The 25,997-nt window shown below is 37.3% G+C and overlaps 1 protein-coding gene across 1 annotated transcript in view; it reads left to right on the top strand.

The window, feature by feature from the left end:
* Window positions 1-25,997, top strand: part of DCDC1 (doublecortin domain containing 1) — a 455,120-nt gene that overhangs the window by 59,690 nt on the left and 369,433 nt on the right. Inside the window, exon 6 of the mRNA XM_061149231.1 lies at window positions 9,797-10,002. Within this exon, the coding sequence (XP_061005214.1) occupies window positions 9,797-10,002 (206 nt within the window). The remainder of the gene's footprint in view (window positions 1-9,796; window positions 10,003-25,997) is intronic.

Raw genomic sequence — 25,997 nt, 5'->3', positions numbered from 1 at the left:
GGCTGATTCTTTACCATCTGATTCAAAGCAGGAGACACGGGATACAGATCTAATTGCTTAATTTCTTCAGGTCTCATTTTCCTCATCTATGAAATGAAGATGATAATATTATCTCTTCCTAAGGTTTAGAGGATAAAACCAGCTAGTGTTTATAAAGCACTTAACACATTGCTTTCCTTAGGCTAAGTTCTTGGTGAAAATCATGAGGATAATAATAATATCAGCAATGTTTGCTGTATTTCATATTTATACAAAAGTGTTTTATCTGTATAAATTTCATTCATAAAATAAGTAAGGAGAAATACTATTTTTGTCATTTTTTCAGATAAGAAAACTAAGACAAATGAAATTGACTTGAGTTACAGAGTTAGTAAGAGGCAAAGTTAAGGTTTGGATCCCCAGCGTTAGGCTTCAGATCCCATGCTCTTAATGCCTTGCTGCTTATATAGTATATTATTAATGTGTTCTAGTCATCAGTATTATTTTATTAGGCTGCTTTACAGGTTGGTTTAAAAATTCTTTATTCATATAAGATGTTTTATGTATTTCCAATAGTATTTCTCTGTTTATCAACAAGAATCTGGAAAATTTGAGTACCTTTAAAAACAACTGTATATAATATATATTATAAAGGATAATTTCAAATTTATTTGAATATTTTCTTTATTTTGTGGTCTTCCTAACCTAGAGTTCTTTCAGAAAACCTATTTGGAACTTCAGAAATGTTATCTTGAAATTTTTTTAGGCTGCCTATTTTTTGAAGTAAAGTATCCTTATGTGTTTTTAGGTAATAGAGTCATGAATATATTCCTTTTATTGGAATAAAAGATAGATTCATTCATTCATTCATTCATTCATTCAGCACTTAGCGAGCACCTTCTCCACGCCTCAGGTAAGCAATGTATGTTTAGCTAGGAAGGCACAAAGTGTCAGTGCGGTGGGGTCAGTTCAGTGGTAGATGCCTTCACAAAGAGCAGGGTGTCCAAGCTGGAAAAGGCTTCCTAGAAGAGATGAACCCCAAGGGAAACCCGAGGAAAACATAAGCATTTACTGAAATATACTCTGAATTCATCCCAGTCTGTTCCACTTCTTCTAGACCTTCATTTGCCAAGCTGTTCTCCTTAACAGGTTTTTCTTCTTTTCCTAAAAAATTGTATCCCATTGTGATCATTAGTGAACATCAAGGTGGTATAAAAATCATATTTAAATCCATAATGGGGAGAGGTAGGGAATAAAGATGGTGAAGTGAAGTGAGTGAAGTCGCTCAGTTGTGTCCGACTCTTTGCGACCCCATGAACTGTAGCCCACCAGACTCTTCCGTCCATGGGATTTTCCAGGCAAGAGTACTGGAGTGGGTTGCCATTTCCTTCTGCAACAAAGATGGTAGGTACACACAAAAAGGCCATGAAGTTTATTTTGCATAATTAGTATGTTATGAAAAGGGCTTCCCTGGTGGCTCAGCAGTAAAGAATCTGCCTGCAATGCAGGAGATGCCAGTTTGATCCCTGGGTTGGAAAGATCCCCTGAAAGAGGAAATGGCAACTGACTCCAGTATTCTTGCTTGGAAAGTCCCACGGACAGAGGAGTCTGGCCGTCTACAGTCCATGGGGTCGCAAATGAGTCAGACACGACTTAGTGACTAAACAACAATACAGCATCAACAAACTATACCATGTGCAGTGAACTTGTATATACCCTAGAGCAACTAATAAGAAATGCAGGCTTGATACCTACCTTTCTAAAAGTTTAAGCATGCAAGCAGAAGTGGGATATATACTTTTAAGACATTTACATAATAATTCCACATGGTTTACACTGTTTATCTAACAGGTAGTATTGGCATGTGGAAGGTTCTCAAACATTGTTGAATGGATGAACATAAGGGACAGGCTACAAATGCTCAAAGGATTCAAGAGACTACAGGTCATTGCAAGCTGGAGCATTAAAGGAAGATCTTAAACTGGATGTTGAGAAGGACTTGAGTCTCAATAAGTGAAGGGCGATGGGCTTAAAGATGAACTTGATGTGCTCAAGGAATAATTAACAGATCAGCTTAGGTAAAACTGGTAAATTTGGATAGTGTCACATTGTTGGTAAACTCTTCTGTTAGTCTACTTTCAAGAGAAGCGACTATGTCAGTTTCATATTCCTTGCACAGGGTCTGGGACATAAGATGGACACAATAAATGTTGGCTGCTTGACCGACTGACAGTCAGACATACAGACTGGCTGACAGGTAGAAAACTTCAAAAGCTAACTCCTAGAACTTTTTTTCTGGCAATGGTAAAATTAATGATTAAGGAAACTTGGCTGTAATTGGAGTATAGAATGTCGGATGTAATGGAGGAGGATCAAATACAATTAGGAAACTATTGCAGGTGATAGGAGGCTGAGAGAGAAGTGGGCAAGTGGGTCTAGCTGGGACTGGAAAGGAAGAGTTTAAGAGTTATTGGTAAGAAATGACAGCTGAAAGTTAGGTTTCCTGCCTTTGACTCGGTCTGAGGTCAGGTGCCCTAGAAGCAGAGCCTGAGATGGGGAGTTTCGTACAAGGGACTCAGTGGGGGAGTGCTGGTGGGTGAGGCCTGTGAGGGAGTGAGGGAGGCGGTGCAGAGAAGGGGCGGCTCGGCCAGCGCTGCGTGCCGCTCAAGTCCAGCCCCAGCGCGGAGTGGGACGCGCGCTCCGAGCTGCCCTCCCTGAAGCAAGGGGACTGTGTGCGTGTCTCCTCAGTTCCCGGCTGTGGACTGTCCCCTGAGTAGGAGGGAAGAGCTTATCCCCTCACAGGCATTTCCAGGCCAGGTGGCTGGTTCCTTTCAGCCAATGGCTGGTCCCAGGAGAAGGGTCAGCTGTGAGGTGTTGATGGCCAGGACTCACAGGTGGAGTTTGGGGACACTAGGCTGGTTAAGAGGAATCCGGGGGAACCACCAGTGTCTCCTACCCTCTGTCCCAGTCTGCTCTTCATAAGGGGCTCCGCTGAGGACCTTCCGGTGGCTCCCCATCACATCCAGAATGAAAGCCAAACCCCTTACCCTGGCCGACACCATCTGCCCCTTTCTATCTTTTTGGCTTTATCCATACACATTCCCTCCTTGTCCAAACTTCTTTGTTGTTCTTTCTCAAACACACCCAGTTCATTCTCACCTCTGAGAGTTAGTGCTTGATTTTCTCTCTGCCTGGAATGCTCCTTCCCTGAGACTTTCATCACTAACTTCTCGTCATTCAGGCTTCTCCACTCAGATGTTCCCTCTTCAGAAAGGCCATCCACTGTTGTCTCTTGCCAAGAGGCTGTGATCTGTACAAACTCTTCTGTCCTATTCACAGCTGTCGCTTGATGCCTTGAGAAGTGGACACCCAATATATATCATTGAATGAATAAGCATTTGCTTCAGAGAAATGAAGAAGAGACAAGGGTTCAGTATCTCCCTGAGATAATGAAAAGCTGTGAAAACAGTGGAAACATTGATAGAAATAAGAGATGTGAAGGGTGCATCAACTTGTACAAAAGGATGTAAAACTTCTTTTCAGACATTTTGATCTTGAGGACATTGTGGAAAATGCATGATAGAGACAGAAGTGTGTGATGATTTGGGGTATAGTTTCTAGAACTGGATTCATATTCTAGCACAACCACCTACAAGCTGCAAGATATTGGGCAAGTTAATTTCTCAATACCTCAATTTTCTCACTTGTAAATGAGGATAATGATATTATAATGGTATTGCAGTCCTTCTATAAAGTCGTTGAGAGGACTAGATGAGTTAAAATCCATAAGTCATATAAGACAGTTTCTAGCCAATAGCAGTATTTTGAATGGAATTTCAGGAGTTCTGCACATAGGACAGATAGTCAAAACCAGGGCTGGGGTCTGGGAGAGACTAATGCAGCACCTACAGGACAAGATTTAAGGGGGCCCTCACTTTGAGGGTTATGTGCTTGCCCCACCTTAAGCATGCTTCCTTAAATTTTGCATCTTTGGCCCTTCACTTGCCTCCCTGAAATCCTGTTCTGGTTGAAAGAATCAAAGAGAGAAGTGGTTTGTTGGGAATACTCTCTAAATCCAGTACTTGTCGCCCCTCCTCCATCTGGCCTTGGTGAGAATGGTTTCTTGCTATTACTAATCTCTTGGTTGTGTCACTGTCCTTTTGTTGCTTTAGAGTCTTTCCCATCACTTACACAACCAATTCCCTGCATTCTGTCCCTCTTCTCAAGTACTCTGAGTGGATTCTGATTTCCTGGTTGGACTGTGATGGCTCAGTATATTCCAAAGCTACATCCTAAGCATGGGGTTTCAGGGACGCAGGAAGAGAAGCCAACATTTGTGGGGCGATTTCAGTGTGTTAGGTACTTGTCCTTGTAAGATGTTTGATCCTCATCAGGTGGTGGAGTGGTGCCCACCACATACTTTGTAGATGAGAAATCAAGAGATGCAAGGACGTGTAACTCATCTGGGGCTCCTAAGTAACAGAGCCGAGAGTCAAACCTAGTTTAAAGGTTTATATCCTTTAAACATCTGGAGGGTCTCCACATTGTGGGTACATTCCTATCAAAGTACAGGAATTTATTTTATTTTTTCCCCAGTGAGAGAAGCTTTTTATTTTCAGAGAGGTAACTGGCCATTGGTAGTTTCCTTCTTCCTCCTCCTCTGCCTCCCCTCCTTCTCACTTTCCTTCTCCTTTCTTTCTTTGTTTTGATGAAATTCACATAACATAAAATTAATCATTTAAAGTGAACAATCAGTGGCATTTAGTACATTTTCAGTATTGTGCAACCACACTGTCTAGTTCCAAAGCATTCCCATCATTCCAAAGTAAAACCCCTTATCCATTTGTTTCTCCCTACTCTCTCCTCTTCTAGCCCCTGGCACACATCTGTTTGAATTCTGTTTCTGTGGAGTTACCTATTCTGGATAGTTCTTATAAATATAAATTATACAGTATATATCCTTTTTTCATTTTTATTATTTACTTTTGACTTTCATTTATTTTTCTTTAATTAAAAAGATTTTATTAGAGTATAGTCGCTTTACACTGTTGTGTTAGTTTCTGCCATACAGCAAAGTGAATCAGCTATCTGTGTACATATATCCCCTCTTTTCTGATGCTCCTTCCCATTTAGATCACCACAGAGCACTGAGTAGGGTTCCCTGTACTATACAACCGGTTCTCATTAGTTACCTGTTTTATACATAGTATTGTATGAATGCCAATCCCAGTCTCCTACTCCATTCCACTTCTCCTTCCCCCTTTTATAGCCATAGGTTCTCTAGGTCTGTGTGTCTATTTATGCTTTGCAAATAAGTTCATCTGTACCATTTTTCTATATTTCACATATGTATGTTAATATGCTATATTTGTTTTTCTCTTTTTGACTTCACTTTGTATGACAGTCTCTAGGTCCATCCACATCTCTGCAAATGGCACAATTTCATTTTCTATGGCTGAGATTCAAGGGATTAGATCTGGTGAACAGAGTGCCTGAAGAACTATGGACAGAGGTTCATAACATGGTGAAGGAGGCGGTGACCAAAATCTTCCCAAAGAAAATGAAATGCAAGAGGGCAAAGTGGTTATCTGAGAAGGCTTTACAAATAGCTGAAAAAAGAAGAAAAGCAAAAGGCAAGGGAGAAAGGGAAAGATATACCCAAATGAATGCACGAGAATAGCAAGAAGAGATAAGAAGACCTTCTTAAGTGAACGATGCAAAGAAATAGAGGAAAATAATAGAATGGGAAAGACTAGATTTCTCTTCAAGAAAATTAGAGATATCAAGGGAATATTTCATGTGAGGATGGGCAAGATAAAGGACAGAAATGGTAAGGACTTAACAGAAGCAAAAGAGATTAAGAAGAGGTGGCAAGAATACAAAGAAGGACTGTATAAAAATAGGTATTAATGACTCAAATAACAATGATGGATGGTCACTCACCTAGAGCCAGACATCTTGAAGTGTAAAGCCAAGTGGACCTTAGGAAACATGATGAGCAAGGCTAGTGGAGGTGGTGGAATTCCAGTTGAGCTATTTCAAGTCCTAATAGATGATGATGTTAAAGTGCTGCACTCAATATGTTAGCAAATTAGGAAAACTTAGCAGTAGCCACAGGACTGAAAAAGGTCAGTTTTCATCCCAATCCCAAAGAAGGGCAATGTGAGTTCAAACTATTGTACATCTGTGTTCAGTTCACATGCTTGCAAGGTAATGCTCAAAATCCTTCAAGCTAGGCTTCAACAATACATGAGTTGAGAACTTCCAGAGGCCCAAACTGGACCTAGAAAAGGCAGAGGAGCCAGAGATCAAATTACAACATTCCTTGGATCACAGAAAACGCCAGAGAATTTCAGAAAAACACCTGCTTCATTGACTATACTAAAGCCTTTGACTATGTGGATCACAACAAACTGTGGAAAATTCTTAGAGATGGGAATACCAGACCACCTTACCTGTTTCCTGAGAAACCTGTATGCAGGTCAAGAAACAACAGAACTGGACATGGAATGATAGACTGGTTCCAATTTGGGAAAGGAGTATGTCAAGGATGTATTTGGTCACTCTGCTCATTAAACTTGTATGCAGAGTACATTATTCAAAATGCTGGGCTGGGATGAATCACAAGCTGGAATTAAGGTTGCCTGGAGAAATATCAACAGCCTCAAATATGCAGATGATACCACCCTAAAGTCAGAAAGTGAAGAGGAACTGAACAGTCTTCTGATGAAAGTGAAAGAGCAAAGGGAAAAAGCTGGCTTAAAGCTCAGCATTCAAAAAACTAAGATCATGGCATCTGGTCTCATCACTTCATGGCAAATAGAAGTTGAAAAAGTTCAAGCAGTTACAAATTTTATTTTCTTGGGCTCCAAAATGAGTGCAGATGGTGACTGCAGCCATGAAATTAAAAGATGCTTGCTCCTTGGAAGAAAAGATATGACAAACCTAGTCAGGGTATTACTAAGCAGAGACTTGACTGCCAACAGAGGTCCATACTGTCAAAGCTATGGTTTCTCCAGTAGTCATGTACAGATGTGAGAATTGGACCATAAAGAAGGCCAAGTGCTGAAGAATTGATGCTTTTGAATTGTGGTGCTGGAGAAGACTCTTGAGAGTCCCTTGGACTGCAAGAAGATCAAACTGGTCAGTCTTACAAGGAAATCAACCCTGAGTATTCATTCGAAGGATTGATGCTGAAGCTGAAACTCCAATACTTTGGCCACCTGAAGCAAAGAGCCGACTCAGTAGAAAAGACCCCGATGCTGGACAAGATGGGGGAAGGAGAAGAGGGTGGCCGAGAATGAGATGGTTAGATAGTTATCACCGACTCAATGGATAGTGTTTGAGCAAACCGTGGGAGATCGTGAAGAAAAGGGAAACCTCACATGCTGCAGTTCATGGGCACAGAGTTGGATACGATTTAGCAACTGAACAACAACAACAAAAGTATTCCCTTGTATATACATAGTACTTCTTCTTTATCCATTCCTCCCTTGGTAGACATCTAGGTTGCTTCCATGTCCTGGCTATTGTATATAGTGCTGCAATAAACATTGGGGTGCGTGTGTCTCTTTGAATTATGGTTTTCTCTGGATATATAACCAGGAGTGGGATGGTTGTGTCATATAATAGTTCTATTTTAAGTTTTCTAAGGAACCTCCATACTGTTCTCCCTACTATCAATTTACATTCCCACCAATAGTATAGGAGGCTTCCCTTTTTTGCACACCCTTTCCAGCATTTATTATTTGTAGATTTTTTAATGATGGCCATTCTGACTGTTGTGAGGTGATGCTCGTTGTTTTGATTTGCATTTCTCTGTAATTAGTGATGTTGAGCATCTCTTCATTATGCTCTTTGACTTAACCTAATATTTTGTGGATCATCCACATTGTAGTATGTATCAGTATTTTATTCTTTTTATTGCTGAATAATATTCCTTCATGTAAAAATACACACACACACACACACACACACACATATACCACAATTTATTTTTCCATTTATCCATTGGTAGAGATTTGGTTTATATCTTTTAACTGCTGTGAATAGTTCTACTATGAACATACATGTGCATACATACATTTATTTGACTACCTGTTTTCAATTCTTTCAGGCATGTCTGGTCTTATTAACTTCTACTTATTTTTCTAATTCTAGTTCCTATATATTTAAGATTGTTTAGTTGCTAAGTCGTGTCCAAGTCTTCGCCATCCATGGACTGTAGCCCACCAGGCTCCTCTGTCCTTGGGATTCTCCAGGCAAGAATACTGGAGTGGGTTGCCATTTTTTTCTCCAATTTAAGATTACAAAGTGATAAAGTATGTCATTAATTTCTGTAAAGTTTTTTCTCTTCTTGAAATCTTAATCATATTTATAATCTACTAGTTTTAATTTATTCTCTAAGGTTTGCTTTTATTTCTGCTCACTGTGTATGTGTGTACATGTATGTATGTGTGAGTCTGTATATGTTGGTGGGGAGAGAGAGGGAGAGAGAAAGTTGTGTGAACATTTAATATAGCCATTCTGGGACCTAAAGGTTGTTTAAAACCACTGACTCCATTATTCTTGCCTGGAGAATCCCATGGGCAGAGGAGCCTGGAAGGCTATAGTCCAAGGGGTCTTAAAGAATCAGACACATCTGAGCCACTTTCACTTCCACTTCACGGAATGATTTTCAAGTCAAAACTCACTGTCATAATAAAGTTCTCTTTAAACATTAAGAAAAAAAAAAACACTGGCTCATGTTTCATATCAATACTAGCAGATTTTATATGAAGTCCCATTTCTAAGTTCAAAAGGTCATGCTTCTTTCAAGGTAAATGCTAATAGCAAAGAGTTATTTGGAAATTTGGGTAAATAAATAAATGCAGCTACTTTCAGTTATATGCAAATAAAATTTTGTTTCTCTTACTAGGGCAGATAAGCAGATGAGGGAGGAATCATTGTATTTTTGTAATTTATGTGAACAGAAAATATAATCTAAAATAAATTGAATGCACAAATAAAATAAACAACTCAGGTGCAAATTATTTATTTGTGAAATGAAACCTCTTGAAAAGGGAGGAATGCTGACAGCAACTTAGTATGCAATATACTGCACTTCTATTCTTACCCTTACATTTTCAAAGTCATACATAGTAATTTAGTTGCACTCCCATTAATATTAGTGGGAGTTTTGAAACTTATATTCATGTACACATCTTTGAAAATATATGGGTCAAAATAAATTGTTAATAACAACTGGGTTTCATTTTTAGTGAAATAGTTTCAGTCTTTTACCAAAGATGTCCTAGAAGGCACCTTCATTCTAGTCATAAGAGAAGAATCATGTATAAGGCTACTACTTGGAGGTTGTCTTCTTTAAAGCAACATGGTTAATAATCATATTGAAGAGGAAAAAGGTGTTTTCCCACCCTTAAAGAACACAAAAGTTCAGGACCCATGTTGTTTAATAGTAAGCAAAGGATCTTAGACCCTTTCAATGGACACTTTCAGCTCAGTGCATGTGATCAGTGATAGAGGCATGCTAAGGTGAATTTTAATTAGGACTAAATTGTGGTATTACTCTTTCATACCCTGAACATCTGTTCCCTTCAGAAATGATGATTTATGCAGGCTATCAGAGCAGACAGCTTGCTACAGCTTATGTCACGGTTAGTGGGAAGCTGGTGGTAGCATTTTAGGAAACCAGCGTCTAAATGGAGAGTGGCCGGTGTATTCAATATAGGTAATAGGGGGAGGGGAAGTGTGATGTGTCCATTTTTAATTTCGAAGCCAAATATTGACTTGATTTAAAAAAAAAAATCTCTTCTAGACCATCTGTTGTTAATGAAGAAAGTAACTTGGACAATGAATGGGCTGATGCTTCCTACTGATGTCAAAAGACGGAAAACCAAGACTGTTCTTTCTGTTAGAATGCAGAAACTTATTGAGAAGACCTCAGCCCGAATTCTGCTCTTTAAGAATGGCACGGGGCAGGATGGGCATGAGATTACAGTGGGAAAGGAAACAATGAAAAAGGTAATCTTGTGTTAAATATTGAAGTAAAAATTAAATTTCAGAGTTTTTATGGCTCTTGAAATGTGTTTTTTCCTTCTGTATATCACTGTCAACTAATAAACTGAAATATTAAGGAGTCATTATATAGAATGCAAAAATTCAGCTGTTTAGAAGTATGTTTATTGCACTAACAACATAACTTACTTAAATAAAGCAACAACATTTCAGGAAATAATTTGGCCAAGGTACTCAGCCATTTCCTTAGGTAAAAGTTATGTTTACACTTGAGGAAACATTCCAGTTGGTTATAATACTTTACAGGGTATTTAGGTTGAAGTCAGTTTAAGTGGCTTCAAAGCTCAAAGCTGCTCCTTTTCATTTTGAAGAGTAGTTAAAACCTAGAATCCCCTCTGCTTTTCAGAGTAATCAGTGACATCTGAAATAGCAAGGATTCTGTTTAAAAGTATCCATATGCATTTAAAAAGTAAATCTGGATAGGACTAAGAAAAATCATGTGACAATTCACCAAACTTTAAGAAACAAATTTTAAAGTATTGTCATATAAATGCATTTTTTTTAAAGAAGGTTCTTGTACTTCCCAGGTCTTTGATATTAAAAATACAGAGAAACTAATGGGAATTTGGGGGTCAGGGGGAGACCTTTCATCCAGATAAGGATTTTTCAGTGAATCTTAAAGTAGCTTGATAATAATAATAATAATAATAAAAGCAATGAAAATGTATTAAATATGGATTAGAGAGACAGTGAAACATAACCAAACTATTTAGGTTTTAATCCTAGCTTTGTCATTCACTATCTGTAAGACCTTTTATAACTTACTTTGAGTCTCAATTTCTTTATCTGAAAACTAGTGGTAGTAATATGCCTATCTGATAAAACTGATGTTAGTGTTCAGTGTGGTGGTATGTGTGGAGTACAGTGCCTGGCACCCAGAAAGTTCCCATTAAATTCTTATCTTGCTATTCTCTTTTTCTGTTTTGCATATAGGGTCATTATTACCATCTTTCTAAATTCCATATATGTGCGTTAGTATCCTGTATTGGTCCTTATCTTTCTGGCTGACTTCACTCTGTATGATGGCTATTCTCTCTGTGCTTGCGCTTAGTCGCTTGTTTGTCTCTGACTCTGCGACCCCGACGGGCTGGAGCTCCTGCCAGGCCCCTCTGTCTGTGGGGATTCTCCAGGCAAGAGTGCTGGAGTGGTTGCCATGCTGTCCTCCAGGGGACCTTCCCAACCCAGGAATCAAACCTGTGTCTCCTGCACTGCAGGCGGATTCTTTACCATCTGAGCCACCAGGGAAGTCCAAGAATGCTGCAGTGGATGGCCTATCCCTTCTCCAGGGGATCTTCCTGACCCAGGAACTGAACCGGGGTCCTATGCACTGGAGGCGGATTCTTTACCAGCTGAGCTACCAGGGAAGCCCATTCTTCTCTTTAGGACTCATAAATGCACATCTAATAGAATTTATTTTTCTTATTAATGGGAAACATTTATTGTGAAATGAAGATAGCTATAAATCATTTTGTTATACCAGAATATTTTCAAAATGAATATTGCTTGAAACAGGTGAATAGTTGACTAGATATTGGAAATTTTTATTATTGAAATATCTATTTCTTCATCTTATTTTTGTAGTTGTTTTATAACTACATCTGGGTAAGAATATTTACTAAGGAGCTGGGAAACTGGATTTTATTTCCTTCTTATCTGCAGATTTGGATTATAAGTGAAATAAGGGATGTTACACACCAGAGCAAATTGCTAAGGCAAGTTGTAACATCTTCCCTGGAGATTTTGAAAAATAGAGAATGCGGACATCTCTTGGATTGTTCAAATGTAGTCATTCCTGGTGATGGAAGCTAGATTAGATAACCTCTTGAGTTCAGTTCGATCTCTGTAATTCTATGCCTCAGTGGTAAAATTGGGGTAATAGTCACTCTTTCAGATTACATGTTCTTAGATGGAAGGTTGAGTATAAAACAAAAATGTCACTGCTATTTTGCTTTTTGACTTGAGAGGTCAATTTATTTAAAACTGGATGTTCAAAGACTTCTTTTACTTATTTTTTTCTTCAGTTTTGTAAAATTTAGAGAACTTTCACAATTTTTATAAAAGTCAGACCATGATTCAGATTTAAATGTATTTGTAAACATTTATCTCAATATTGCTTTTAAGAATTCAGTAAAAGAGAGAAGTCAGTTAAATACTGGTGTTGGGTGTTGATAGAGCTCTTTGGAGGGGAAAATAAGGCTAGCTAATTTTTTTTTGAATAAAGTTTAAATTTTGAAAGCTTTGTTGATAATCACAGGGCAATGCCCATTTATCAATTAAATACCAGATGAACAGTAGGACTAAAAAGGTGGTATAGTCATAGGAAAAATGTAAATTATTTTTTTATGATAAAATATTAGGAATATCAGGGACTAATGGCTATTTTTAGATTATTGCTAAGTAATATAAAACTGAAGTAAAAAGTAAAGGACTCTAATATGGTGAAGGTTACTGCAGTGAAATAAGGAGGGAATTATATAAGATGGGTGATAAGGTAGTTGGAGCTTAAAAGTCCTCTCTGATACTCAGAATGGAATCAAGGAGAAATAACTGTATTTCAGTAATAGATACATAATCAAAATGAAGGTTAAAAGGTTAACTAAGAAGTTTCAATGAGGGCAAAAGTGATACCATTCTTCTCTATACTCTAGAATATCAGAATGATGGTCCTTCTCCTTGAAATTGGAATCAGGTGGTTTTAGAATTACTTCGTATGATTGTAGTAATCACACAGCACCCACTACTATGGGCATTGGCTAAACACTATCCATGTGTTGAAAAAGATATTAGGAAAAATTTGTGGACACAAGTGCAAAGTAAATGGAAAATGAAAACTGCTTTAGATATATAGCTTTTTGAGGTTAGCATTGTGGTAGATAAGTTTTATTTTCCCTCAGTTACCTCCTGGAATCTTTGTCAGAGAAGTAGTATTAAGCTGTGTGAATTATTGTATTATGTGGGACACGTGATCAGTCATGTCTAACTCTTCACGACCCTATAGACTATAGCCCACCAGGCTTCTCTGTCCATGGGATTGTCCTGGCAAGAATACTGGAGTGGGTTGCCATTTCCCCCTCCAGGGGATCTTCCTGACCCAGGGATTGAATCCATGTCTCCTGCATTTAGCAAGTGGATTCTTTATTACTGAGCCACCTGGATAGCATCTCCTTTATGAGACATCTTTATTTTTTTCTCAGCATTTAATAATTATATTTTATTTATTTGTTTTTTGCTAGCTTTCTGTGTACTATCACTAATGGCATGAGATTACAGTGGTGGAAATGATGAAAAAGATAATGAAATGAATGAAAGAATGGAAAAAAACCCATGTTATCTCACTCCAGTTTGACCTGGTTATTCCCTATAACCACCCTGGTCCCTTCACCATCAACCTGGAGATTATCTTTTTCTGTCTCCTTTCTTGGATGCCTCTCTCCTAGTCCCGACTCTATCTTACTTTACTCTATTGTGCACATAATGCTAGTGACTTTCTGAGAAAACCTCCACCAGAATCATCTGGTCTGTATGTTACAAATTCAGACTTCTGGGCCCCACTCCAAGCCTATTAAGAATCTCTTGAGCTTGGGAATCTGAATTTCAACAAATGTCTTCAGATGTTGCCTAGTCCCACTAAAAATTTAAGAACTCTTGTTCTCTGGTGTTATAAAACCTCAAACTTACAAATTGATGGAAATTTTCACAGTCTTCTGTTTGTTCTGTATTTCCATTTCTCATGTGGTATAAGAGAAAGATAAGTTGTGTGACAGAAAACAGTTTATGGGAAATTAGGTCACTAGTTGCTATGAGAACTAGTACAAGGAGTTCAGAAATCATGAAAAGGAAAATGTCAACAAGTTAGCAAGATGGGAGTAGTATATGTATAGTAAGTCTGACTTAGAAAAAAGTAAATATTCCCTTAATATTTGTATGTAAACATATTTCATTGCAGTGATTTTTCCCTGTTACTACTGAAAGATCACGTAAGTAATGAGGGAATTACTCACAAATGACAGTCAGGATATAAATAAATAATAGACTTTATCAAATGCCTTTAAGTCAGAGGAAAATTTAGACTTCTACAGTATTTACCATTTGTTAGTTTGAAAAATAGCTCAATAAACAGCAACAACAAAAAAACATTAAGAAGTTTAAGAAAGAACCTTGGGACTTTCCTGTTGATCCAGTGGCTAAGAATCCTCACTCTCAATGCAGAGGGTGTGGGTTCGATCCCTGGTCAGGAACTAGATCCCACATGCTGCAACTAAGGGTGTAAGTACCATAGCGAAAGATCCTGCATGCTGCAACTAAGATTTGGTACAGCCATATAATAAAATAAATAAATAAAATATTTTTTAAAAAGAGAGGTCCATTTGAAATATAGATTGATGCAAACATTACGGAAAACAGTATGGATGTTTGTTTAAAAACTAGAAATAGAGCTACCATATTATCTAACAATCCCATTCCTGGGCATATATCCAGAAAAGACAAAAATTCTTAATTTGAAAAGATACAAGCACCTCAGCATACCTATCAGCACTACTTACAGCAGCCAAGATATGGAAACAACTCAAGTGCCCATCACCAGATTTGGCTTAAGAAGATGTGGTATATTTACACAAGGGAATATTACTCAGCCATGAAAAGAAAGAAATATTGCCATTTGCAGTGACATAGAGGGACCTAGATAATATCATAATAAGTGAAATCAGAGGAAGATAAGTTTTATTACATATGGTATCACTTATATGTGGAATCTAAAAAATAACACAAATTAATCTGTATACAAACAGAAACAGGTTCACAGATGTAGAAAACAAACTATGATTACCAAAGAGGAAAGGGAGATTGGGAGGGATAAATTAGGAGTAGGGGATTAACATATACAAACAAATATACAAAAAACAGGTAAACAGCAAGGATTTACTATATAGCACAGGGAACTGTACTTAGTATCTTATAATAACCTATAATGGAAAATAATCTGAAAATATATATGTAACTGAATCATTTTTCTACATACCTGGAACTGATACAATATTGTAAACCAAGTATACTTCAATTAAAGAAAAATAGGAAAGGCCCAATTTAGTTAAAAAAAAAATACAACATACAAAATTCCACAGCATGACTGTGGAATGTTCACACACAAATCAGTAGCTATAACAGCAGAGATTTTCCACACAGTGTGAATTAAAGAATTTAGAGAACATTTTAAGAGATTCAAAAGGTAGCACCTGGAGTAACAAAATTTGATTAAGGATGTTCAACATGGATTCCGACAGGGGAGGTCATGCATAATTATTTATGTTGGAAGTTCTTTAAAGAGCTTTTTATGATCTATGAGCAAAAGCCCATTGATACTATTATTGCTTTAAAAATTAGTCTATTATTCATACCAGGGTTTAATATCAGATTAAAAAATATGAAAGCAGATTTTTTTAAAAATATAGAAATTGATAATACAGTTTATTCTCAAGAGGCCATGGACTGCCAGTTGTCTTCTATTTACGTAGTATGAATTTTAGGGTTATACAATTAATATATTATTTCAGAATATTATAAGTGATTACTTGGCAGCCAGAATTTTTTTTTTTTTGCATGAAATCATAAGGAGGGAGGTGGATTTCCTTAGCTAAAATAAAAACAAATGAGAACTTTCAGTATAAAGATTTATTTATGTTACAGATGGTAATTAAGGGCAGTCTTTAACTTTATGCTTTAACTCCCCTAAACAGTTAAAACATAAACAAGATATTATATCTGAAAAGATAAATTTATTTTTGTTTTTTATTAAAATTGTCATGGTTTCTATACTTACCTTTTTTATCTTGATACATTTAAATTTCTAAGAACATATAACAATAATGGTTAAATTGAAGCATTTATTAAATTAGTTTTTCATATATATCTTATCATTAAAGTATCTTTGTTGAAGCTTAATTTCTGGACACTACAATTACAGGATTTTATGAAATAATATAATTTTATCTAATAATCTAACTATTGGACTAGTAGAAAAATTGCAGACTTAGAAAATGATGACTTAGGTAAGTTAATTGCCATAACCAAAGTGGATTAACTGGAATAGGTAGGACTAGAATCCATTTTCAGACTTGAAGAACATTATTTTTTTTGTTATGTGAAACTGCCACAATATACTGTTTGTCACATTTTAATTCCTGTGTATTCTCACCTAAAAATGAGCTGTGTGCTAATTCGCTTCAGTCATGTCCGACTCTGCGACCCAATGGACTAGAGCCCTCCAGGCTCCTCTGTCCGTGGGATTCTCCAGGCAGGAATACTGGAGTGGGTTGCCAAACCCGCCTCCAGGGGATCTTTCTGACCCAGGGATTGAGCCCGTGTTGCTTATGTCTCCTGCATTGGCAGGTGGGTTCTTTACCTCTAGTGCTGCCTAGGAAAATGAGTTAACATAACCATTAACAACATTTGAGACATCTGTTTCCAGTCATAACAGAAAAGCTAGTATCAGACTAGCCATCCCATTTTAAATAACTGAAAACTGCACAAAATATACAAGACAGCTATGTTTAAACATTAGACAACTGAAAGCACCAGACTATCATGCCTGAGAGAATAGGAAAAATCGAAAGGTGTCTTACAATTTACCTTATCTTTATACCTAGAGGCAATTTTTGGACTTGGTCTAGGGAGAGAGAATCCAAGAAAAGCACAATGGTCTCCACAAGACATCAAAGTTCTGGGAGGCTGAAATGGCTGGAATCTATCATGAAATGCCACAGATGAAGGACATATTTAGAGAAAAGTTCCCAAATTTTGCCCAGGGTCCCCCCTGTGTCTTGGCTAAACACCAAGTTACTCATGGACAAAGTAACTCACAAGGCCTGGCACAAGCATGTACCAGAGAAAGAAAAACGAATGGCGATGTAAAAAGGAGACAGCTATGGCAGTACGTGCAGGCTAGCGAGACATTTCTATTTTGATCAGTCGGAGGGAAGGAAGTTTATTGAACTTGTAGGGGGTTCATGAAGAGACCAGAAAAGTTAATCATGGATCCAAAAAGATCAGTAAAATCTTAGGAAATACAGAAAAGTTGGAAGGTCAAATTTAGAAGTCTTGTACTACCTGATTTCAACATTTATAAAACTAAAATAATCAAGACAGAATGCACTTGGCATCAGGATACATATAAAGGGCAATGAAAGAAAGTAGAAATTTCAGAAATTGACCACACATTTAATAGCAAATTAATCTTGATAATTCAGTGAGGAAAAGGCAGTCTTTTTTTTTTTTTTTGTCAAATGTTGCTGAAAATTAGCTATTTGTATGATAAGAAATTACTCCAATCTGTACTTCATCAAAGAGTAAAACTAAAAACTCCCAGAAGAGACATTTTTTCTTTTTTACAGCCTTGAGGTAGGCAAAGATTTCTTAGCTAGGCTAAAAACTCTGAACTAAAACAAAATGAAACAAAAATTATTAAATCTACTTTACCCAAAATTTTAAACCTTCTGCCCTTCTAAAAACAACAGCAGCAGTGAAAAATCTAGCCACAGATTGGAGAGAAAATACTCAGAAAACACACATCTAACAAACAATGTGCACTCAGTGTGTATATATGTGTATGTGTGTGTGTGTATAAATCTCTGCTAATAGTAAGAAGGCAAACAGCTCAATAGAAAAGATCAAAAGATTTGAACACTACTAAAAGGGACCTAGAAATAAATTATAGCACATGAAAAGATGCTCAATGTTATTAATCATCAAAGAAATGCTAATTAAATCCACAGTGAGTTACCACTGCGCACATGTTAGAATCAGTCAGTTCAGTTGCTCAGTCGTGTCCAACTCTTTGCAACCCCATGGACTGCAGCACGCCAGGCTTCGCTGTACATCACCAACTCCTGAAACTTACTCATACTTATATCCATTGAGTCGGTGATGCCATCCAACCATCTCATCCTCTGTCATATCCTTATCCTCCCGCCTTCAATCTTTCCCAGCATCAGGGTCTTTTCAAATGAGTCAGTTCTTCGCATCTGTTAGCCAAAGTATTGGAGTTTCAGCTTTAGCATCAGTCCTTCCAATGAATATTCAAGACTGATTTCTTTTAGGATGGACTGGTTGGATCTCCTTGCAGTCCAAGGAACTCTCCAGAGTCTTCTCCAACACCACAGTTCAAAAGCATCAGTTCTTTGATGCTCAACTTTATGGTCCAACTCTCACATCCATTCTTGACTATTGGAAAAACCATAGCTTTGACTAGAGGAACTTTTGTTAGCAAAGTAACAATTAAAAGGTAATAAATTAAAAGCTTTTTAATATGCTGTCTAGTTTGATTAACTTTTCTTCCAAGGAGCAAACATCTTTTAGTTTCATGGCTTCAGTCACCATCTGCAGTGATTTGGCGAGTCCCCCAAAATAAAATCCGTCATTTACTTTTTTTATTTTTTTTTTCATTTTCACCAAGAACTTTACTGAATTCACCATTTTGTTCCACTACCTTCTGCCATCTTGTTCCACGGCCTTCTGCCATTTTTCAGGCAACTTCATAATTCCATCTTCCCAAAACTTTTTATCTTTTTGAGCAAAAACTGTTCCAGGTGCTTTCCAGGGAACTGGAATTTTTTCCATTAAGAGAATTTTGCTAAAACCCAAGTAAATAGACATCTGATTGTGCAATGTCTGGTGAAGATGGCGGTGAATCAGAACTTCCCAGCTAAGCTGTAATAATTTTTGCCTGGTCATCAGATAAACATGCAGCCCTATCATCCTGAAGAAAGATTAAGCATTTTCTGTTGACTAATTCTGGATGCTTTTCGTAGAGTGCTGCTTTCAGTTGGTCTAACTGGGAGCAGTACTTGTTGGAATGAATTGTTTGGTTTTCTGTAAGGTTCATAATAGAGGACTCCCTTCCAATCCCACCATCTATATAGCATCGCCCTCTTTGGATGAAGAGCCTTTGGTGTGTTTGGTGGTTGTTCATTTCATTTACCCCACTATCTCTTCCATTTCACATTATTGTACAGTATCCCCTTTTCAATGCCCATAACAGTTTATTTTATTTTATTTTTCCATTTATTTTTATTGGTTGGAGGCTAATTACTTTACAATATGAAAAGGGAACCCTCTTACACTGTTGGTGGGAATGCAAACTAGTACAGCCACTATGGAGAACAGTGTGGAGGTTTCTTTAAAAACTGGAAATAGAACTGCCATATGACCCAGCAATACCACTTCTGGGCATACACACTGAGGAAACCAGATCTGAAAGAGACACGTGCACCCCAATGTTCATTGCAGCACTGTTTATAATAGCCAGGACATGGAAGCAACCTAGATGCCCATCAGCAGATGAATGGATAAGGAAGCTGTGGTACATATACACCATGGAATATTACTCAGCCATTAAAAAGAATTCATTTGAATCAGTTCTAATGAGATGGATGAAACTGGAGCCCATTATACAGAGTGAAGTAAGCCAGAAAGATAAAGACCAATACAGTATACTAACACATATATATGGAATTTAGAAAGATGGTAATGATAACCCTATATGCAAAACAGAAAAAGAGGCACAGATGTACAGAACAGACTTTTGGACTCTGCGGGAGAAGGCGAGGGTGGGATGTTTTGAGAGAACAGCATCAAAACGTGTATATTATCAAGGGTGAAACGATCACCAGCCCAGGTTGGATGCATGAGACAAGTGCTCAGGGCTGGTGCACTGTGAAGACCCAGAGGGATGGGGTGGGGAGGGAGGTGGAAGGGGCGATCGGGATGGGGAATACATGTAAATCCATGGCTGATTCATGTCAGTGTATGGCAAAAATCTGTCATTGTTTCCATTGTTTCCCCATCTGTTTGCCATGAAATGATGGGGCCGGATGCCATGGTCTTAGTTTTCTGAATGTTGAGCTTTAAGCCAGCTTTTTCACTCTCCTCTTTCACTTTCATCAAGAGGCTTTTTAGTCCTTCTTTGCTTTCTTCCATATGTCATCTGCATATCTGAGGTTATTGATATTTCTCCCAGCAATTTTTATTCCAGCTTGTGGTTCATCCAGCCCAGCATTTCTCATGATGTACTCTGCATATAAGTTAAATAAGCAGGGTGACAATATACAGCCTTGATGTACTTCTTTCCTGATTTGGAACCATTCTGTTGTTCCATGTCTAGTTCTAACTGTTGCTTCTTGACCTGCATACGGATTTCTCAGGAGGCAGGTCAGGTGGTCTGGTATTCCTATCTCTTGAAAAATTTTCCACAGTTTGTTGTGATCCACACAGTCAAAGGCTTTGGCATAGTCAATAAAGCAGAAGTAGATGTTTTTCTGGAAGTCTCTTACTTTTTTGATGATCCAACAGATATTAGCAATTTGATCTCTGGTTTCTCTGTCTTTTCTATTCAGCTTGTTAGAATGGGTAAAATTAAAAAGACTGACAATACTGAGTTGATAAAAATCTGAAGTAATTGGAAATCTCACAGATGACTGATGAGAATGCCAAATGATGCAACCACTTTTAGCTACTAATGCTTAATAAGAAAAAGAAGTAAATAATAGGTGCAAATTCAGCCAATTTCCTGGCATCTTCAGATTAAAAAAATGGTTATAATGTTTTTTATAAGTCATTGCAAAATGTTTGTCTTAAATAGATAGTCTTACCAAGTACATTTTATTACGTGTTAATTCATTGAAAATTTGTAATATATTTGACAGTCTTTCAGTTAGCAAAAGAACTATAATAACTGATTCCCTTTCTCAAAATATTTATGATAAATTGTAGTTCTCTTCTACTGAACAAGTACAGTTAATTTCCAGAGGTGAAATATTTTTAGTAAATTAGTGAATTAACTTCATAGTTATCTATTCATTTTCACAGCTTGCTAAATTTCCTCTTAAATTTTTCTTTGGGTTCTTAAATAGTTTGCTTCTTAGGTTTATATAGTGATTACTGTCGCAGTCTATTTGCCATGCTAATAATACTCACTGAGTTGGCTGAAACAATGTTTCTCATTTGAGGAGATTGAGTCAATTTTTTTTTTTTCTATTGGTTAGAATGACTTTAGCTGCAAATAGTAGAAGATACTGACTCAAACAGATTTAAGCATAAAAGAAGCAAGAAATCCAGATGTAGGGTGTCTTCACGCATAGTACGACAGGATTCCAGTTATGTTCTCTATAGTTTTCTGGATTTTGTTTTCTTTCATATATTGTTAACAGGATGGCCACTGCACAGACTGGTGTAAATTTGTATAGAGGCAGAAAAGGATCATCTCTTCACTATGAGTGAAAAAGTCTTTCCCAGAAGCCCCTTCTTGTGTCACATTGGCTAGAAATAGATTGTGTCTATCCCCAGATCATTCACTGGTAGGGAGCATGGGATCACCATAATTGACTTATACAGTCAAGATAATTAGAGCGTTCCTCGAATCAAAAGGAGAAAGAGTGAACCCTTAATCAAAATCAGGACAGCAAGGATGAGGTGGAGAATGAATATTGAGTAGACAACTCAGAGTATTACTTCAAATGTGAAGAGGTTTTCTAATTTATTTTCTAAAGAGAGTAGAAGTTCAGTGCTCTGATATTAAAAAGAATTAGTTTTATTTGAAATAGTTTTTTCTGGAATTACACATACTTTAGTTACAGCATAATTTTATAACATTGATCAGAAATTTTATTTGCTACTTTTATCAGACTTTTAATAACAATGTAAAATTTATGAAGCAATGATTTTAAATTAGACATATATTAGCTTTCACTAATTCATTAATTTGTGATATTTTTATGAATAAATCTGCCAAGCATCTGGATTTAAGGTTGTGAAAAACCGTGATCTTGTCCTCAAGGAGCTTTTAAGTCTAGTGATGGAAAAGGTGATTATAAAATGATCAAATTATTGAATATGAAATAGGTGACATAGGGAGGTCTTCTGAGAAGAGATAAACAGGACTTCTTTGGATACACGAGGAGGAGACTGAGGATGGTAACCTTTTAAGCAGAGAGTACAGCATACGAAAAGATTCCATGGCAGAGTGAGCAGGATGGATCCCATGAATTAAAAGGTTAACTTATGAGGGAGAGAGTAGCCTGTAGGAAAGGTTACAAATTTTTGCCTTTTCCTCCAAAGAACTGTGAGAAGTCATATAAACGTTTTAGTTAGGAGTGGAAGAAAGGGTACCAGATTTATTTTTGGAGAGATTACTTTGGTGCTCAGTGGAGGACAGATTGAGTGGGCCAGGGAGATGCAGGGAAACTTCTCTAAGTATTGCCAGAGTCCTAGTGACAGATAATAGCCTAGACCTCGGGAGTGGAAATGGATAAGATTTTTAGAAGATAAAATCAACAGGCCCTGATAATAGCTTGGTTACATGGTGTGAAGGGAAGTGAGATGTTAAAGGTATCAAGGATAATTTTGCAGTTTCTGGTTTGCATGCCCAGATAGAAGGAGTTATCTTTCCTTATGCCTGGAAGAAGACTAGGCTTGAAGCAGAAGAGATGGGATTCAGTCTTGGACATGTTGATTTTGAGGGATCTTTGATCTGTTTGAGTGAGATAATGAATAAGTATTATTTGATCTGAAGCTCAGAGAATTTCAGGGGTAGGCATACTGATTTGGAAGTTGTATAGATGTGTATAGATGGAAAATCAGTGTATAGATGGAAAATGAAACACTGGAGCACTGATTAGATTACCATAAGAGAGAATTTAGTGTAAAGCAGGAAGAAAGCTAGGACTACCTTCAAGAGCTCCAATTAATGAATAAAGGAGGATAAGCCTATAAAGAGAAAAAAAGGCAGGAGAAGAATTAGTGGATTATCATATTTCAGAATTCAGGGGAAAAGGGGATTTAAAGAAAGGGGAAGTCACTTAAATGCTATTCAAAGATTGAAATAAAGGAGCATTAAGAAAATATCCTTTGGATTTGTCAATGTGGTAGTCATTGTAAATCTTTGTGATTTGTTTGTTTGTTCAGTAGGAAGGTTGGGAAGAATTATCAAGAAATAACATTGTAAGTAACACCACTTCACCAATTTGAGATTGTGTGAAGTGAGGGACTAAAATCCCAGCATTTGAGAGGACTCTGAGAAACTGAGAGAACTCAGAGGAAAGCTTGTTTTCTTTTAAAGGAGGTTGATGGTCTAGTCACTTTTGTTGATCATGGGGAGAGTTTTCAGAGTGCACAATGCAGAGGTCTTAGAAATGGATGAAGGAGTTAAGGATAATGTATAAAGAAGAATAGATAGAACCTGAAGTAAATGATAATGCAGTAGACTGAGAGGAGGAATACTTTTCCTGTAAAGGGGCTGACAGCAAATATTCTTCATTTTCTATACCATAAAGTCTCCGTTGCAACCACTCAAGTCTGATACTTGGTGTGCAACCAGCCATAGAAAATCTATAAATGAACACTGTGGCTGTTTTCCAGGAAAACTTTGTTTGTGGGCACTGAAATATGAATTTCATATACTATGATATACTATTGAAGTGTGACAAAATGTTATCCTTCTTTTGATTATTTTTTAACAATTAAAAGCATGCAAAGTCTTCTCAGCCCACAAGCCATACAGAAACAGACTGTGGCCAGGATTGGCCCATGGTGTGTGTAGTGTCCCGACCCCTGCTCTAGAGGCTCTTTTGAAGGAGGTGTTTGTAGAGGGCTGAATCTGGCCTACATGTCTGGGCAGTGACTCATAAAAAGCTGTTAAGATTCTTCATCTTTGAGGAAGTCAGTAGTGTTGGATCTGATGGCTTGTAGACTCAGCTCACGTGGCCCAGGGTTATGTTGAGCTAAGCACGCTCTCTCACCTTTTGGGTAGTACTGAACCAAACTCAGAGACTTTAGACTGTGAAACTTTAGACTTTAGACTTTAAACTTTAAACTTTAGACTTTAGATTGTGAAACCATACCACCTCTACGGTAGCCATTCTAAAACCTGCAAACTGCACCAGATATGCCTGGACATGGAGGTGACTCCCAAAACTACAAACAAATGGACTCAACTAAAAAGAGTTTGTAGAAAATCTCTTACCATGTGCTTGTCAAGAGGAGTCTAGTTTTACAGTATAATGGTTTTTAGATTTTAGTATCAGAAGACTTCTCTACAGCCTAAGCTATAAGACATTATCAAAAAAATAATATTTCAACAAGCTTAACAGCTACAGATTAGTGGAAGTAGTATTTTAATTAACCTTAAGATTACAGCAAGCTAGCACTGTTAAATATTTTAAATTACAAGAATGACCTTACAAATAGGGGCTTCCTTTTAGAACTTTTGACAGAAATTTATATTGATACTAATTTACACCACTTTTAATTTACTATGAGGAAATGATTACTGAAGGTTGGCAATGCTTAAACACTGCAAAGATCTTTCATCTTGAAAGTAGGAGAGTGACAGTTTTGCTGATGCATTATTAATTTCTAATATATCTGGTTTTCTAATGCCAATTTTTAAACTCATTTAACTCCTAAAACTCAGCTTGCACAAACATTATTACTGATGTTTTAGCAATGAAAAGAAGAATCTCTGAGTTAAAAAGCCATGTAATTTTACTTGGCTAATTTTTTAAAAACTCAAAGGCACCAATATTTTAAAATCATCAATATTTTAGTTGAAGTAAATGGGATTATCTTTAAATAGCTCATATTTTGCTTAGCTTAATTGGTAAATTACGATAAAACTTTAGAGGATATTTAGATATTTGAAGCTTCACTAGTAACTAGGGAATATAGTTTGTACTAAACAGCTTCGTTGCACTTTTAAATAATAGATTTGTAATCTTAAGATATTGAGAACTAAACATAACATATGGAAAGATGAAGAATATGAGTATCCTAAGGAGGGGGTTGCATCATTTTAGGGTTTATGGGACGAACTATAGGAGCTTCCCTGGTAGCTTAGGTGGTAAAGAATCCACGTGCAGTGCAGGAGATCCCTGGATCAGGAAGATTCCCTGGAGAAGGGAATGGCAACCCACTCCAATATTCTTGCCTGGAGAATCCCATGGATAGGGGAGTCTGGTGGACTACAGTCCATGGGGTTGCAAAGAGTCAGACATGACTGAGTCACTTTTACATAGGTTCTTAGTAATTTTCAAGATGACTGACTATGGAAGAATGCATTCTGAATTACCTCCTTTGAGTATTTTTGTCAATGAGGCAGGTATTGGTGATAATTATAAAAGGATAATGTTCGGGCATAGAGTCAGATGTGAGAAAGTGATGAAAAGAAGAATTTTTCTAGTCAGAGGCTGTGTTAATTGCTAAAAATAGATCAATCCCATGCCAGTGTTTATATGTTCCACTCTCCTTTCTGTCTCAAGTCCTGGAAGAATCTGCAGCTTCTTCTCCTGATGCTTTCTCTCTTGAATTTTTGAATATTGCTTTCTGAGCATCTTTAAAAAAGATTTCAGTCCATTCGATGGGAGTCCTAGGTTAACTTGTGTATAGTAGCCACTAAAGAAATTGACCCAAGAGATTAGGAGGGAAGGCAGGAAGAGTGAGGTTTAGAGTGGCCACACTTGTTACCTTGTTTGTTTGGGTAGCAAGGACCAGTCCCAGGTATGGGCAAGTGGACTAGAGAGGGGTAGGGGCCATTCTAAGTTAGGGAGCCTTGTGTTTGACTTATGAGGACACATGGCCTTGGTTCTCCTGCACTGACACACTTCAGGTAGCCACACTGAGGTTAATGGATTTGCCCTACGTGACAATGCTTACAGTCACTTATGACGTACGTCGCAAGCACCTTGTTATCTAACTAGGTAAAGCACTGATGTTGTCAATATTTCCCTCATATATTAGAAGGTTCAAGATTATTCCTATCACTGTATCTTTAATCATGAACATTATTCTTGGTTTTGATAGAGACAGCAGCAATATATAATTTTTGAAAAACTGCCTGAAGCTCTGGATTGCAGCTAGGGTATGAGAAACACACAGAATCATGTAAATGCCCTTGG

This window comes from Dama dama, chromosome 1, assembly GCF_033118175.1.
Source record: "Dama dama isolate Ldn47 chromosome 1, ASM3311817v1, whole genome shotgun sequence".
In the NCBI taxonomy this organism is placed as follows: domain Eukaryota; kingdom Metazoa; phylum Chordata; class Mammalia; order Artiodactyla; family Cervidae; genus Dama; species Dama dama.
This window is presented reverse-complemented; position numbering and strand designations above follow the sequence as displayed.